Source organism: Micromesistius poutassou (genome assembly GCF_964030765.1).
Source record: "Micromesistius poutassou genome assembly, chromosome: 15".
Classification (NCBI taxonomy): domain Eukaryota; kingdom Metazoa; phylum Chordata; class Actinopteri; order Gadiformes; family Gadidae; genus Micromesistius; species Micromesistius poutassou.
In genome coordinates, this window is record NC_140285.1 from 15030550 (window position 1) to 15048321 (window position 17772).

General features: G+C 41.0%; 2 protein-coding genes across 2 annotated transcripts; one reads left to right on the forward strand and one right to left on the reverse strand.

Moving 5' to 3' along the window:
* Positions 1 to 3572: 3572 nt before the first annotated feature.
* ormdl2 (ORMDL sphingolipid biosynthesis regulator 2) lies at positions 3573 to 9762 on the forward strand. Its single transcript, XM_084480379.1, has 4 exons — positions 3573 to 3597; positions 4996 to 5169; positions 5665 to 5816; positions 9268 to 9762. The coding sequence occupies exons 2-4, from the start codon at positions 4996 to 4998 to the stop codon at positions 9401 to 9403; spliced, it is 462 nt and encodes a 153-aa protein (XP_084336505.1). The 5' UTR covers positions 3573 to 3597; the 3' UTR covers positions 9404 to 9762.
* A 1267-nt stretch (positions 9763 to 11029) lies between these two features.
* Positions 11030 to 17000, reverse strand: nemp1 (nuclear envelope integral membrane protein 1). Its single transcript, XM_084479215.1, has 9 exons — positions 16886 to 17000; positions 16355 to 16476; positions 16011 to 16230; positions 15662 to 15734; positions 15258 to 15351; positions 15044 to 15158; positions 14626 to 14851; positions 13967 to 14149; positions 11030 to 11824 (listed from the first exon to the last, which is right to left on the reverse strand). Exons 1-9 carry the CDS (start codon positions 16992 to 16994, stop codon positions 11653 to 11655), a joined length of 1314 nt encoding a protein of 437 aa, XP_084335341.1. The 5' UTR covers positions 16995 to 17000; the 3' UTR covers positions 11030 to 11652.
* Between the last annotated feature and the right edge of the window lie 772 nt (positions 17001 to 17772).

Here is a 17772-nt window from a genome sequence, read left to right on the forward strand (position 1 = left end):
AGTTGTGATATGTGAAATGTTATATCGCCAATTTGTATGCCCCTTTATGGGGGCTGGTCTGTTTAGCTACAGAAGAAGGAGATGAAAAGGTAGCCTAAAAAGAAAAGGAAAGAAAATAATAATAATAATCCCATGAGAAGAGTATAAACAAACAACCCACGATTTTTTCAGAAGATACAAGATACGTTCACAAACACAAAAAGGAATTCCGCCAGTGGCTGATGCTGGCGGGAAAACCCAGCGGGGATAATGCGTGGCTGAGTGAGTTAGCCGAGTGTGTCTCAAATAAATCACATGCAATGCCCTGCTCAATTCTAAATAAAAATGGATTATGCTCTCCATTGCGGCACATGCGAATCCATCTCTCATGTCATGTCATGTCATGTCATGTTTCATGTCAACACATCTCTGCAATCATTTGAGCTTTAACTTGTTGACTTCAATCAGATTTATTTTAAATAAACTTTATTTGCATAAATGTTTCAATCCATTATATCTCGCCAGTAAGACACAATTTATATGCATTCGTGGATTTTCACATCACAATGCAGCCAACCGTCCAAGAGTGGTAAACCAAAATTGAATAACAAATTAAATATGAACCCAATCAGGGTCTGCTATCCTATGAATATTTAAGCGAACATTTTAACATCATTAAAACATTTTATTTAACATCCATCTCAAAGGGCAGTATACTTTCCTGCGCGAGGGCGATGATCAGGTAGGCCTATACGAGTTGCGCGTGGCAGCTCAGGTGCTGCTCACGAAAATATGTGACGAAAGACGAAAAATATGTGATATAGTCCATTTGTATGCCCCTATATCGGGGTTGGTCTCTAATAACACAAATTGTTCAGCTATAGGGCTACAGAAGGAGGAGATTGAAAAAAGTAGCCCAGAAGAATATAGCTCATTCTCCCACGAATTCATAATCGCCTTTAATAAGTTATTGATTGATTTTGAAAGAGAATCTACTATATTAATGAGAGATCAATAACTTTAATATTAATTGGTGCTTAAGTAAGCAGAGGCCAATATAATTTTTTATTGATTTATTAAATTACATTATGTAACTGCATTATCGAAAATGAAATTATGTGATTCCAGTGCGATTAAACGTGCAAGCCTACCTGCGTGATTTATAACAAGAAATAATAATAAAAATTTGAATGAGATGAACTCGCCCAGGAAACTCCGCGTGAGTCATAGCCGCTGCAGCTTCTATTCGAATATAAGCGCCAGAAGAGCCAGACACAGAAACACAGCAAGAGAACCAAAGCTGGACATCACATACAACAATAGCCTACAGCAGTCGTCATGGAGCCAAACTTCAGATTCATCGTTGCCTTCGTGTTCATCTTTGCCTCTGCCTCAGGCGCTCCGACTGGGGACAGGGCGGAGGATGCGTGCAGCAGCGTCCAGAACAGTTCTTCCCTGCTCAACAAAATTGCTCGAAATCTATTAGTCGAGGTAAGATTGACCGAAAGTCATTTACATGGAATTATTAGTCTTTAACGTTTGAACGTATGATATTTAATGGGCATTGTAGAGAAACTACGTTGAAATTAAGTCTGTTTTCTAATGCATTACAGACGCGCAATGGAATTGCAAATTCGACCAATTTTGTTAACGTCATTCCATGGATGGAGACTCAGGACAAATGTGATCCCGGCAGCCTCAGAAAGAACTCTACGGTGAGCCACACACACATGGGTTATAAAATGGGATATTCAATTAATAATATTAATCACCATCATCATCGTCATCTTCACCATCATCATAATGTAATATTTATATTTCCCAATGGTTTTCTAGCCCTGCCTCATGAAGATGTCTGCAGTGCTGAGGAGTTACCGGTCTGAGGTGGAGCAGGTTGGCAAACTGAAAGTCTGTTCCACCTTCATCAGACGGATAAAACACACGCTGGACAAGTTCTACACAGACATGAGGAACTGTGCGAGTGCCACAGGAGAATTACCTCCCACCGAGGTAGATATCATACTATATATACTGTAAATGTGACTATCATTCCTATCTTACAGGGCGTATTATATATAATGCATGGGATGTAACATCAGTTTCCTGATCTATTTAACATAATGAGCAGAAAACAAACATGAATCATGCATAACAAAACAGGGTTTAACAGATTGTGTTGTCTTATTTCTACAGTTCAGCGGCCCCACTGAGCCCCACAGGGATGCGGACATGTGGCAGGACGCCACCTTGTGCCACTACATCATGGAGCGTCTCTTCTCCTTCTCCATCCTCAGCGCCCGTGTCTTCGCCCTGGGGGACCCGGCCAAGCACAGCCCAGGCTCTGGTGCTCAGTGCATGTAGACCCAGACAGCAGCCCAACGATCAGCTCAGTGTTACTGGCCGCCAGACAGTGGAGGAGGAGATTCTTCGGTATTCTTAAATGATCACATTGGTCAAGTTAGAAACGTGTGTTGCTTAAGCAGTCATCTCAGGATGACGCAGTATATACTCACAGTGTTTTAATCAAAGTACGTTTCATGCATATGAAATGTTATTTGGTTTGAATTGTATTTTCTATGAAATATACCTATTCATATATTGCAGATTATTATTTTGTGTATGACTATTTATTTAATGTCATAATGTCCACGTTATTTATTGGCTTGATTGACTATAATTACTGAATGTAACTGGATAACCTTTTCTGATTAATAAAATGATTGTCAGCATTATATGTGATGTCATCGAAAAAATTCTTAAAAGAAGTGTGAGGCCACTGATTGAATTGTCAGAAAGCGAAGGCAGAAGTGATTGAAGAACATGAGTGAACTTCCAACATCAACAACTTTTCAAAGTTATAAGGAAGACGTGCTTTTCACAAAACATTCCTCACACTGGGAAGAATCTAGAGGTTGTATTACATCATCCAATATCAAGGTTTCTATTATAGCACGGCCGTATGTTCATGCTTATAAAGGGAACTTGAAGGGAAATGAACATATAACCAGGTGACCACAACAAGGAAGCTGTTCTGTTCTGCGTACCCCACACACACACACACACACACACACACACACAGACACACACACACACACACACACACACACACACACACACACACACACACAGACACACACACACACAGACACACACACACACACACACACACACACACACACGTGCACACGCACTCACCCACCCACACATACACCCACACATACACAGTCAACAGGTGTGTTCAGGGTAATCCTGTTCTCACCAGTGTAAATATGATTCACCTGTTCAATAGAGATGATGTAATTATATGAATAAATCATTGTTTTGGTCATCCATTAAATTACGGACACAAAGTACCATACAATAACTAATAATAAAGACAAATAATATTAATAATTATTAATATATATTATTAATTATTAATCATCCTCATCATCATAAGGAGTTATTATGATCATTATTATTGTTATTGCTGTACAAAACCAGTAGAGATAAAAAGTATTATAGACCCGGTGAGACGTCATAGTATGGCTTCAGAATTAGCATTTGAGCATTTTGTGATGACACCGAAGTGGGCGTGGTCGAACACTAAGTCATTTCCTGGTGCGCTCCAACAGGAAGGTGAGTTCTCTCTGTATACTTACAAAGTGTTTAATATAATTGTTCGTGTCGTCGAAGATATTATTTTCGGACGAATTTATGTTCCTTGAAAATAATTGAGTCTATTGGCATATTTTTGCAATTTAATGGTATCATGTCAACAGGGCGAATGGCAACAAACATTGCAGCTAACTTAGCTGGTTTAAGAACGTCTGCTTAGAAAATGTACAAGTTTCTAAACTTTTAGGCTATCCACTAACATTGTCAAATTATAAACGTGATTAAATTGTAAATGTAATGTGCGCCAGTTTCTTTGGCTATAATCGTTAAAGTGCGTTACAACAATGGTGATGTCAGTCTTGTGAGTCGTAACGTCAGCGCATGTTTTGTCATACATTGCGATTAAGTCGGGCGGAGCTCGGGGCCTTATTCTAGAAAAACACAGCATTCCTGTCGTTCAAGCTCTGCTTATGAGGCAGGAGAAGGACACCAACCACCTTAATCTATATAGCAAAATATAACAAGTTATATAAGTTATACTGTATTCTACTCCCATTCCTTACTGATAAACAGTAATAACCACCTGTGGTCTCAACATGATTTGATAGGAATCTCCCACTACAGATCAAGCTCCGATATTAAAGCGGGTTCCTTTTTATTTGTTTAAAAACAAATTTCACTCAAATTAAGGTTGTTCATGCATTGTTCCTGCTAATTGAATTTCTTATGTTAGGTTCAGGTGTTTTCTTCTACTATAATAAATGTTTTTTAAATACTCTACATTTTTTGTTGTTTATTGTTTATTTATCAGGGACAATGCAGCGCACATTATTACATACATAATTATCACAGCCATAACAATGTGTGTAGATGTGTTGCACAGAAGGTTTCTAGCCAGTTGGCTAATTAGCAACCCCAGTCCCTGGTCAGGCCTTTTTTTAAAAGATACTCCAAATATCATTTTTAAAAGAACTACATAGTGTGAGTTACACAGTCATGCAGCAGGTATCAAGATCAACATTTCACAGATTCATGACCTCATTACATGAGCAGCGCACTGTATGCATGTGTTCATAAACATAAAGAACATCACAAAACAGCACATCACATAACAACACAAACCCCAAACACCCAGCCGCTCGCCACCGCTCACCTACACCCACCCCGACAGCGAGGGGCCCGGGCCGCTACGTGTTTAGCTCCCATACCCAGACCCCGCCCCACGGGGTGAGCCCTGGCAGCCATGCGCCAACAGCCAGGCATCTGGCACAGACAATACATTACAAGGACAAAGGAGTGTGTACACGTGTGTGTGTACGTGCATCTGCTCCTGCATTTATGGTCCTGACTCAGTCAATAAATGTTCATACGTAGGGCCGGAGTGCTTCCTTGTAACTGTGTCTATTTGAATGGTTCCAGATGAACGTGGGCGTAGCTCACAGCGAGGTCAACCCCAACACGCGGGTGATGAACAGCAGGGGCATCTGGCTGAGCTACCTGCTGCTGACCGTGGTGCTGCACGTGGTGCTGCTCAGCATCCCCTTCATCACCGTGCCGCTGGTCTGGACCCTCACCAACGTCATCCACAACCTGGTGAGGACCGCTTCACAACGTGATGTGTTTTGTAAACGATTAAGCAGTGCACCTTTTTAAGGACTGAAATGGGTCCATTCTGATAGCGCCTGCTCCTCGACTCATTTAACCACACAGCAATAGCCACAATACAACCAAACATGTTTAATCAAATCTAGACCATGCTGAGAGGGAAAGATGAGGGTATTCCAGGCACTCAGTCACACGTTATTATAGCGTGGTCTGAATCTGCTGCAAACTTGCCTGACTGGCCCCTAAATCATTCCAGAACTTTAAGGGACAAACTGTTCTGTTGGTTCTCTTCATGCGGTGCAAAGTCACTGCATTCTTATTTCTGTACGCCCTTGATGAATTGCCTGAGTGCATTCCTCCCTCACCGTCTATGGGTCGGCCTCCAACAGGGGTTTCCCGTAAACACTCGACAATGTTTCCAAATATGTGAACATTGTCCAAATACTGAACAATGGTTTAAGAGTGTATGTCTCTACTCCACAGGTAATGTACTTGTTCCTACACACGGTAAAGGGCACTCCCTTTGAGACCCCAGACCAAGGTAAAGCTCGTCTGCTGACACACTGGGAACAGATGGACTACGGCATCCAGTTCACGTCTTCTCGAAAGTTCCTCACTATCTCACCCATCGTTTTGTAAGTATGCTTTTGTTGTTGCCTAAGACCAATACCATTATCATTCTGTGCTGAGGTAGTTTAATGAAGTGAGAAGTGAAAATCGATTCCCCCCCCACACATTTGTTTGGAAATAAACAGGGAAACGTTGGTTGTAATTTAGCCCACGTAGCGCAGCCAAGGCCTGAATGAAAAAGGTTGTGTTTTAGCCAGACTCGGCTCCTGCTCTGCTCGGTGGTAATAATTAACATCAGTTGCAGGTTCTAACCTATTTATGATTAATTTGCAGAATAATCTTAAGGCTACACATTAGGGGTGTACGGTATAAACGGTATAGAAAGTACACCGGTGTGAATTTGTGCTACGGTATGGATTTAGAAGATACTGTGACACCGGTGTGACCAGTAGACTAATGAAAATATGGTATATATGGGAAAATACTAGCGACTAACGAAATGTAGTTCCTTTTTCAATTTGGCGTTACTTTTCCCAGGGACAGATTTGACAGCGATACTGCCTTCTCAGACAGTCTGCTATTGCGCAAGCACGCAGGCGCGCAACAAGCACGAGTCCCTTCACAAGCTCTCATTCCACACCGTACGAGACAGACGCTGGTAGCGTAAAGCTGTCTCTGCATCTCAGACATTGCTTCCGCATGCATTGTTTACCTGTGTATGGACTAGGGCTATGACTCCGAACGTCGTTATTCAAATATTAAAACAATTTATAATATTCAAACGAATATTAGGCAGTCCTTAATATTCAAACCTTTTATGGGCATTATTTTTTGTAAACGGGACGTAGACTGACTCATTTCAAGGATTCCTGTGAGACCAGGGGCCTCATGTACAAAGCTTGCTTACACACAAAAAAGCTGCGTAAGCCACTTCTCAAGCAAACGTTCGGATGTACAAAGACCGCCTTGACGTGAGAAAGTGCGGTTCTCCATGCAAACTAAATGCCTGACTTACGCACATTTCTGCTGCATTTTGTCAGTTGGCGGCACATAGAGGCAGCACAACAACATTAGGCCTACTCGATCACGAGTCATGAAGTAATATTGCAATATGAGGCTAGTTCAAAGTGGATTTGAACGTCGGGATGTGTGATCTTAAATGCACTTCAATCATGCGTTATTGTTAAACGTAAACAGACCCATAAAACTATATTGTCACTATTGGAGTTAAAAGGAAATTAAAAGGAAGCCCCAGCAATATTATTTTCAGTGATGATTTGTTTATTAAACGTTACATATTTCAGGACCACGCATGACATCTGGGCTAATGGATCTCTCTTCACGCATTTGTCGTCAGATTCTTGACTGCAATATTATTATTTGATGTTGCATGGAGTAAGAACAAGCCATTGTTACTTAAAATCAATCCATCAGTGAACCAGTCGTTCGATTTCGAATTATGTACATGTTATTGACACCATGGGTGTATGGGAACAACCTATCATCAGCATGCATCCAAATAAATGAGAATATAAAAGCATGCGCAAAATGTGGCAATAATCGATAGGTTGACAATGGCAGTGTTGGTCTTGTTAGAAGATGGTCGCATTCGAAATGAACGGGTGTTCCGCTACTATTATGATTTTTTTGGCCAAAAAGGAGCCGATCCCAAATCACAGCTGCCACCCCACGCTCAAATAGGGCAAGCTCCCCGACTCCGGCCCCGCTGCCCGTCTGACCCACGCTTCTCCGGTGGGCAGACACCTTTCTTTTTACGTCCACCTTGATGTCCGACCACTTTTTTTTTATGTCAGCCACAGTTCGGCTTTCCGCCCCAACCTCATTGACCAAATTGGCAACATTTTCCCACGCCAGTTTTTTGCTTTTGGTGCTGATTCTGGAGGAAAGAGAGCCAAACAACATCTTATTTCTGGCCTCTACCTCCGAAATCAGCACCTTCACCTCACATTCACTAAAGTAATTTTTTCTTCCTTTTTCAATTTTCTCCTTTCTCCTAACGAGTGCACTACTGCAGGCCTATTTATATGAATTAGCATATTACATGAGGGAGGAGACTGGGTGGAGAGACGGGCTCGTGCATGTGCGCTCAATTTCACGTTAATTTGGATGTACAAAGAGAATCTGCGTGAAATCGCGCTTACGCAAGGATTGATACATCCAGATTTTTTTTGTGCGCAGCACCTTTCCAGATTTTGGCGTCCGCAAAGTTTTAGTCAGAAATCCACTCAAGTCTTAGTACATGAGGCCCCAGGTTGCCTTAATTACATCTGTCGCATATTTAAGGTGAAAACGAAATGTCAAGGGAAAGAGGCGGTGGTTGCAAAAAGTATTTCGATCGCTTATTAAGTTAACTCGTTGCTTATAATGGTTTATTCGTTTCCCAATATCAATTCCTTAATTTAGAAGACAGTTTTGTTCATTTTTAAATTGTAAAATAAATAAAATAATTTTTTGAAGTTGCGGGTTTTTGAAATTATTGGAAGCGAGTCGAGCTGACCTTGCCTGCTGTACCCATGGCCCAAAATAAAGAACAGCCGAGACAATATCCTTAATTCAAACATGCCGTTTGAATTAAGGATATTGGCTACGAACTTGAAATGAACATGCGCAACAGGGATTTCTAAAGGTTACTCTACAGTGGCGGAGACTGCAGGAGCTGAAACATCACTATGGTAGAGCTAAGAAGGTTCTACGAGCGCTTCAGACCAACCATACCAACGAACGACGTACGAAAGAGATTCGTAGCAAAGAACGTTTCGGGAAACACGCAAAATGTTAAAGTAGAACTTAAAGAAAAGGTTCCGAATACCGGTGGTAAGGCTATGTGCGCGGTGCACCAACTTTTTTATGAGATAGAGACCCCCTTAAAGATGAAAAAAATGAACATACCGTGATATCAATTTTAGTCCATACCGTACAGCCCTACTACACATTACACATTGCCCCAAATGCAGGGGATGCAAATTAAGTCAAATTTGTATGACATTTTTCAATACTCAAGAGTGTGATTCATTTCACACAGTGTGAGAAGATAAAATCAAACAGGATATCCCTTCTCCAAAAGGAGAAATCGACAATGGTTTCAGCCCCCTAAAAAAGTCTCTACCTCTACTTCTGACTCTCACTCTTTCCCATGGGAAAACAACTGCTGTGCATTCTAATCTCACACGATTGAAGTGAGTTGAGCAATAAATAGGGGCTCATCTTTACAACACACAGGTTTTAAACATTTGCAACAATTTGTTTGAGGGCGTGTGTGTGTTAAACTATACAAAGTGCTGCCAGTAGTAAAGGTATGAGGAAGTTTGAGAATGCCCACGCGGACATAGTGAAACTAGAGGACCACATGGTAATCCCTTTCAAATCAATTGATCTACCTAGTGACTGACATTTAACCCGGGGTGGGACTCTCACCAGGACACTAACCCTCGTAATCATAAGGTCATTGTGAGGTCAACAATTGCTGCTAACTGTTCACCTCTCCACTCACTGCAGGTATATCCTTGCCAGTTTCTACACAAAATATGATGCCACTCATTTCCTGGTGAACACCAGCTCCCTGCTCAGTGTCCTCCTCCCCAAGCTCCCCCAGTTCCATGGAGTACGGATTTTTGGGATCAACAAATACTGAGGCGCTCGTTGTCCCGTGGGCCTGGTAGGTCGCGATGGACAGACGGGGCGTTCGCTGTCCAGACGCTGGGATGGTGAAACATCTTAAGAATGGACAGTTTTCCTGCTGCTTAACAAATATGGGGGGAAAAACACACTGCTGTTCTGAGCTGAAGGTTTATGATGATCTAGGTGAACTTTTTATTTTCTATGAGCATTCCCTATCTAAGATTGGAAGCTGTCAGACATTGGAATATCCGTCTCTCTCCGGTGATGTGGCGGCAAATGTTTCTTCTTGTAGAGACCGACCGGTTGCATCTCTTTAAAAACTGTTTGTTACAGATTCTTTTTTAGGATCAATAAAGCTACACTTTAAAGGCAGCATCGCGGTTATCATTTCAAAGTGTCTCAAAATGATTTATGCATGTGATTTTGTTGCAGTGGTGTAGTTATGTGCTATATATATATATATATATATATATATATATATATACACTATTGTGACAGGGAAAATGGCTGATTGCCTGTAGTACTTATGCTTACTTACAGTACTTAGTGCTTACTTAAAAAAAAAAAAGCGTCTGAACAATGCATGCAGTGATGACCATAATCAAGTACATTTTTATTATGTTGTCCCGCATTTCATGCAGCATTAATTGTCAATATTTGACATTTCTTATCAGTTATGCCATTTTGCCCGAGTGAGAGTCGGTTTAATTTTCTGTGGGGAACTCCAAGCACTTTGCATGGTGGTAGCCACCGCAATGTGTTTCATATTCTGCTGAATCCAAAGGGATTCCCCCTCCTTCCGTTAGTTTAGCCAGTGTCCGCCTTCACTCAGTGGTCTCAGCGGTGACGTGTGTTTGGGGAAAAAGTAACCCACGGGAAAACAACTGCTGTGCATTCCAATCTCACACGATTGAAGCGAGTTGAGCAATAAATAGGGGCTCATATTTACAACACACAGGTTGTAAACATTTGCAACAATTTGTTTGAGGGCGTGTGTGTGTTAAACTATACAAAGTGCTGCCGGTAGTAAAGGTATGAGGAAGTTTGAGAATGCCCACGCGGACATAGTGAAACTAGAGGACCACATGGTAATCCCTTTCAAATCAATTGATCTACCTAGTGACTGACATTTAACCCGGGGTGGGAATTAGGTCGTCCACTTGTTTTTCCCAGGTTCTGCTTCCACTTTTTAGTTTCACTGTCTGCCAGGATAATGCTGCTGACAAAAGGGTTCATGCATTTGACTGAACACAGCACACCACATGATCATATTTAAGATATGTGAACACCATATATTTATGACCGATATGGAATCTCCAATAATTTGTAAGGATTAAAAAAAAGAATCTTCCCATTTAGAGTGACGGCTCTAGGGTCAACAAAGAGGCAGGATAATCTAGAACAGAAAATAAGTGAATTGACCATTCTAAAAATCAATCGAATAAAAATGTGCGAATAACCATTATTCTGCCCAGGGTCTGGAGTAATACATATTTTCTAGTAAATAATTGACTTATGTGTACCCCATAAAAATAATACCATTTACCTACTAAGCAGATAGTTTCATAATAGCAATCAAAAACTAGAAAAGTTGTCAACAGTGAAACATTTGATTGTTGAACAAAATACTTGGGTTCATATTAAATTTTAATTATTTGGCGACACAGAATAAAAAAAGAAATACCATTTCATGGACTACATATCCAAACATCAGTCCATAAGTTCCAAATAAAATATTCCCTCAAAACAGCTTTACGGTAAATGCAAAGAGCATTTAACAATGTATAAACCTAGATGCTGTAAACAGTTCACTGAAGGTATGTTTGCCAAAAATTAAACCATGCACACATTTCAGTGCTTAATACCCCTTTAAAGAAGTCAACAGAATACCTAGTAATCACACACACTCCGATACAAACTCATGAGGTCGGCAGACGCAAGAGTAGGCTACATTCTCAAATTACTAAAACAAAATACCCCGAGATTTGCCTCAAACAAAAAATGAAGGCCTGATGTGACTTGAACACAATTTGCTCGGCATATATTGTGTAGGACTTTAAAACAAATAAGATTCTTGTGTCATCGGTGGTCCACTGGAACCCGAGAGGGCCTGTTCTCTTCATGCGACAGCACCCTCTGGACCACAGTCCTAGGTCGGTGTGCTCCATGTAGCTACACACTCAACTCCTCTTCCGACCACAGATTAACAATACCAACTGGCATCTTTTTTTTCATATTTTACAGTGCAATACTTTCCCATTGTCAATGTCTTCTCGAAAAAGTTCTCACGTCTTCATCCTCCTCCTCCTCTTCATCATCATCACTGTCAAAGAACTCATCCTCCATGAAAGATCCTCCAAACCCATATTCCTGTGCATGGACAGCCACCTCATTTGGTCTCAGGTGAGACAAGCCCTCTACAAAATCTGCAAATCTGTTGGTCAATGAAACAATAACAAAAGCATAAGGTTTTGAGCAAACATTCAGTTTTATACAAGATTTTAAATTATTATTTTTTACTAAACACAAAACTATACAATGGCCAATCAGAAACAAGGTATACATCCCCATCTTTAGCAGTGTTTGATTGTAACTTTTATATCTGTTGGTTATTTTTCAATATTCAAATGCATACATAGCAGAACATTTCTGATTATGTGACAAGCCACTTTGAACCTAAAAATAATACAAAATCAAGTTAAGAGATATTTACAATAAATTACCACTGTAACTTAGAATGAAAGAAAGGTATAGTCAGAGCCAGTGGGTCAATAGAGGGCGCTGCCCCTCCATGAAATGTTCACTTGAATATATGCCAACTATGAATCAACCATTACAAATACCAAATAAATCAACAAAAATACATGGCGTTTATCCTCGTTTAATTGTGTGATAGACCGAACTTGCCACTGCCAGCAACCATTTAAATGCGTCGGAACGTCAATTCTTTGGGCTAGGCTTGTTATCATTATGTCATTCAAGAGAAAGCCCTCCTTCAAGTCAGGGGTGCCAGTAAACATGGAGTCTATAGACCTCTGAAGAATAAGTCCCGCCTCCGAGGCTCCGGTTCCCTCGGTTCCTCTGTCTATGGGAAATAATATGGGGTTTACGAATGATCGTACATAACAAACTCTGTAGGTGGAGAAGAAGTAAAAGCTGCGTCACATTTTGAACTACATTGTCAGTGCCGTTAAAGTAGTAAACGATTATAAATGCTATTTTAACGGCACCGACAATCCAAAAAGCCAGTCGAAACAAGATGGAAAATGTATGTAGTTCAAAACGTGACACAGCTTTTACTTCTTCTCCACCTACAGAGTTTGTTATGTATGATCATTCATAAACCCCATGTTATTTCCCATAGACATTTGACCGAGGAAGCCTTGGAGGCGGGACTTATTCTTCAGAGGTCTATGTGAGCTCGCAAACTTTTTGCTGTCTATCAAGCAGAGACAGCTTTTCATTGGCGCATGAAAATTAAACTTCAGGTCACAATGTGCGCCCAGACCAATGGCATTGTTTTTCTTTCTTTTTTTATCACATGATTGGACAATTCAGCGAATCAATCAAATAGGCTACCTCCCTCAGCAGCATTCGCGCAACACAACTACTTGCAGAGAAGAGACAGATAGCTAACTAGCAGAAAGTTGTAAAAGCACTTTCCACCATTTTCAGTGGAGGAATTGGACTCCCCAAGCAATGTTATACTTAAAAGGATCAAGTAAGTTACATATTAATTTATTCTTTCGGCCTATTGCATATAAACAAAATGAAGCAACTGTCCCAGATTTGTAACTGCATTTGAAATAGACCTTGAGACTCACAAAGAATGGATGCTATAGGACAGTGATCACAATTTGCCTCAATATCAGAATAACAACCATGGGTCAAATAGCAATGGCTGGTGGAATGGCCTTAGAGTAGGTCTGTATATGCAGTGTAAGCTTGTCCAGTGTAAGTCAGGATTTAGGCTATGAATCAGAATTCCTTTAGGTAGTGGCCATCCATTGGATCCAGTGGCCGACATTTCTGGGGGACCCCAGACCCCTGTCCAAGACTGCGCCCCACCCACAAATGTAATCACCAGCCGCCAATGGTCAGAGCCCTCCTAAAGTAACTATAACCCAAGAAGGCAGTGTTCTCTATTGTGAATGAGCACAACACTGCTTCAATTCATAGGCTCCATCTCCCTCTAGTGTTCCAAATAATGCATTAGTAATGTGAAGCTATTTTCTATTCCATCCTACTTTCTGGCCTAAGTAGGCCTAGTTCTTCTGGGGAATCCCACTACAGTGTTAAAATACCTCTCAATACAGATAGTTTCCGCCAGTAAGACGTTGCAAAAATGCAAAACGGGTGTGCTTTGTCAAATATGACTATGAAGGAAAATAAGGTTAACAACTCCTCCTAAGCTACCATCAAACCAAATCGATCGATCAATAGTCCTGATCAGCATGCTTGGTATGCTGCTAAATGTTTCTGGCGTTAACGAGGATCTTAAGGGGAGATCATTGACGTGGTCTCACAACAACCAGCATGAAGGTGAAAAAAAGAATCGCTCAGGTGTTCTTCAAACCTTTTGGGGGACTGGATCCTGGACACGGCCTTCCAGGTGCTGCACTCCGGACTGGCGCAGTACCTCCGCAGCTCCTCCAGGGCCTTCTGCGTCTCCTCCTCCCCCTGCCGCTGGTACTGCTCCTCCGTCAGCAGGCGGCGGGGCTCACGCTTCCAGCGGATGCGATGGGGAAGTCCTAGTTTACTACAAAAGAAAAAAAAACTGATAAAACCCAGCTCAGTGATGACCAAACCTATAGCCCCGATGGGTCAGTTTACACCAGAACTGTGTGTGTGAGTGAGTGAGTGAGAGAGAGATTTACTTTATTGATCCCAAGCTGGGAAATTGCAGTGTAGCAGCAGCATTACACAGTAACAACACAAATAAAGAGAATCAACCTTGACATATATAAAAACGAAGCACCTGATCTCCAGTTGCAGATCAGGCGATTTGAGGTCCCCTTTATAATGGACTGAACAGAGTTCAACAAATCTGTGTTACTATTATATCAGAACAGCAGAGAGAGCAATACCACAAGTGGTTGGTTTTGTATAGTTTTTAAGATGTTTCACTCTCTTTCTGAGATCGACAACAAATCCAACCATCTAAGATCATGGAGATGGATAAGACCTGGGATGAACCTCTAGGTGTGTATTAGAGTGTATTAGTGAAACGCTCACCGCCACGCAGCCAGCACGAACACCACCGGGTACTCCATGTTCTTGGCGCAGAAGGCTGACACGATGATGGCCAGCGCCACCTGCTGGATCTGAATCCCAGCATAGACAAGCAGCAGTCCAAACAGCTGCAGTGTCCAGGTGAGAATGTTAATGCTCCGCTCCTCCACTAGGGGGCCGTGGCGGTAGCACACAGCAAAGCTGATGAATCCTACGACTGTCATGTAGCCTGAATGATGGAGAGGGACGCGGTAAGAAAGTCATGATTTCACTTGAGAGAGCGCCTACGGTCAGTTTGAATTTATGATTTGAATAATTGCTGTACTCCCCCAATGCATCCATCTTTGGTCAACATTCTCACACACACACACACACACACACACACACACACACACACACACACACAACTTGAACTAGGTACCAAAAGCCAGGTGCCAGTGTTCTTGCAGAATTGGCTTGAGGTTCCTGAAGACGAGCTGGATCGCGTAGACCGAGAAGGACCAGCCACCAACCAACAGCACATAGAAGGGACTTTTCTGCAACAAAAAGAAGAAGTTGAGAACAAGAAAAGAATCATGATGAGTTGACTGATAATTTGGTACATTTAAGTAGAGAAAAAAACGAACTGCTCTTACCCTTGGCAAAATCCGAGCCAATATAAAGATGACAATGGCGAGGGATGCGATCAAGCCTGTGCTCATGCCCGCGGAGTAGTAGAATATCTGACTCCTAACAACAAAAGAAACATTTAGGAGGAGCCTATGCATTTTGAGTCCAAAGGCTCACCACTGTAACTACATTTTTGGCCGAAATTTAGTTCTAACTAAAAATATGAAACTAAAAAGTGAAAATGAAACTAGAAACTAAAAGACTCAAATTTTGCTTTGTGTTATGAAGTGCAATATCACATACAGTATATACTTATAACCCATTTGGCTGGCAAATTCAAACCCTTTAAAGCCCTTTTTCACAGTTTAACTTTTGCATAGTCACTGCAGTCAGGCTTTAGATGCAATGGACAAGTGGTTTAAAACAGTACCTGCTGAGCGAGTCTGCGAAGAAGAACAGCAACAGTCCAGCGAGGAACACGAGGAACAGATAGATGTCAAACCCTGCAGAGGAGGCACACGCCGCAACTTCAGCTCCAAAACCAGCGTCAGCAGGTAACTAGATGATGTTTGACAAGACTAATAAAGAATGTGTTTGTTTTTTTTGTTCGAGTTTTTACAGTGTGTCCAACCTTGCAAGCCCATTTGAACAATGTATAGATTTAGTTTCATTCCATTTTGTCTATCATCTACTACAAATGAATAGGATTAGGTTTTAAATAGTATGTAATAGATATTAAATGGATAGTGATAATATCTTGGCCCCATGTTCCCACTTACTGCAAATTGCTTTCACAGTGTAGGAAGCAGCCTCCTCAGAGGGGGCAATTTTGAAACATGTCTTCTTGCTGAACAGACTGATGGCAATCGTGGTGTCGTTGGACTGCTCGCTGATGAAGCGCTGTACGAGGCCCCAGAAATTAAGGCGGTCCATTTCCTGCAGCGTCTCCTCATCTTCAGCCACTGTCACCTTGAGTTGTTTTGAACTCCAGACACGGACCTATATCAACAATACCTGATCAGTAAACATTTATCACAGGTATTTACAATAGACTCACCTTTAAATCACTGACTCATCCCTTAAAAACCCACATATAATCACCTTTAACCATTACTAACTGTACCTGAATGCTTGTCCATGTTTGCCTCCAGTCAGGCACCCTTTGATTGGTGTAGCAGAAGTGGTTAGTCCCCGATTTAACCAGTTCTTTCCCATTCTGGATACTGATTATATGCGGCTTGGAACCTGTGGTGAGAACAAGGTTTTCAGTGTCATTTCAGCATCATGAATAATCTATTGAATGGCTTCAGCATGTACTGAACGTTAACCACAAAATGGAAATTATGTTGATGATCGCATTGTGTGTTCGCTGAACACACAACACAACGTCTGTAAACAATCAAAGATGTCTTGCACCTAAGACGGACGTGGACACGATGTGTGCAAGCTTCAAGGTATGTTATAAATATTGTACTGTTAGTAGCTTGGCAAATTAAAGTTGCGTTTAGTCGGAGTTTCGATACAGCACATTTTAAGTTCAAGTACACACACATTTGTTAGCCAATAAGTTAGCTGTGCCTTCATATGCAACAACGTGCTGGATTTGAGATCAATTGTGTTATTCTCTTTGATGGTAGCACACCGTTTAACTTACTTGCGTCTAGGCATAGATTTGTGGGAAAAGAAAATACCAATATCACGAAAACCAACAATGGTGTACTTGATGCTAGGACCCTGCTTGTCTTTTTCATGTGTCCCGCCATGATGTATCCTGGCCCCGCCCTCGTCTTACATCTCCTTCCGTATTAGCAGAGAGAACTTACCCAATCACAACACGACCCGAAATGTGACAGCTGGTGGAGCAGGTTTTATATTCATTCGAACAGTTATCCTAAACATATGCATTTGAGTGGCAAATATTTAATTATGTTTTGAATGTTGGTGAGCAAGAATGTAGCATCGTTTTAATAAATAGATAGATAGATAGATAAGAAAGATATATGCTGGGTCTGTACAGTGTAAATACTATATAAATACCCAGTGTAGTAATTAACAGTCAATAATAATAATAATAATGAGAATAAAATCAAAATATATTGTATGGGCTCTTAACCTATTACGTTTTATATGTACATACATAGGCTACATACGTGAATCCACCAAAAATGACTCGTCACCTGTGTGACCAGTGAAGGACAACTCCCCATAAACACTCATCCCACTGGACTTTAACCACTAGCACACCTTTGTTGATGTTCAATGATTGCATTATTGAACGTATCCTCCACATTGTAAATACAGTGTAGGTACAGGGTATCTTAAATGTATCTGTTTATTCTGGATTTTTTTATGGTATTCCACATTATACTTTTTATATATATTAAGTATTTAATATTCTAATATTTGAAATATATATATATATATATATATATATATATTGTATTTAACGTTTTATATCTTGACCTCCTAAGGTTTCACCTGCTTTGGTAATGCAAACGTTTGTTTTTCAACGGTTTTTTTTTGTGAATTGAGAGAGAGAGA

Excerpts from the sequence above, each read along its gene's own strand:
- ormdl2 (XM_084480379.1), top strand. The coding sequence starts at position 4,996 with ATGAACGTGGGCGTAGCTCACAGCGAGGTCAACCCCAACACGCGGGTG. Across the intron at positions 5,170-5,664 it reads CCAACGTCATCCACAACCTG|GTAATGTACTTGTTCCTACA; the intron begins GTGAGGACCGCT and ends TCTACTCCACAG. Across the intron at positions 5,817-9,267 it reads ACTATCTCACCCATCGTTTT|GTATATCCTTGCCAGTTTCT; the intron begins GTAAGTATGCTT and ends CACTCACTGCAG.
- nemp1 (XM_084479215.1), bottom strand. The coding sequence starts at position 16,994 with ATGGCGGGACACATGAAAAAGACAAGCAGGGTCCTAGCATCAAGTACA. Across the intron at positions 14,852-15,043 it reads ACACTGGCACCTGGCTTTTG|GCTACATGACAGTCGTAGGA; the intron begins GTACCTAGTTCA and ends TCCATCATTCAG. Across the intron at positions 11,825-13,966 it reads AGGATCCAGTCCCCCAAAAG|ATTTGCAGATTTTGTAGAGG; the intron begins GTTTGAAGAACA and ends ATTGACCAACAG.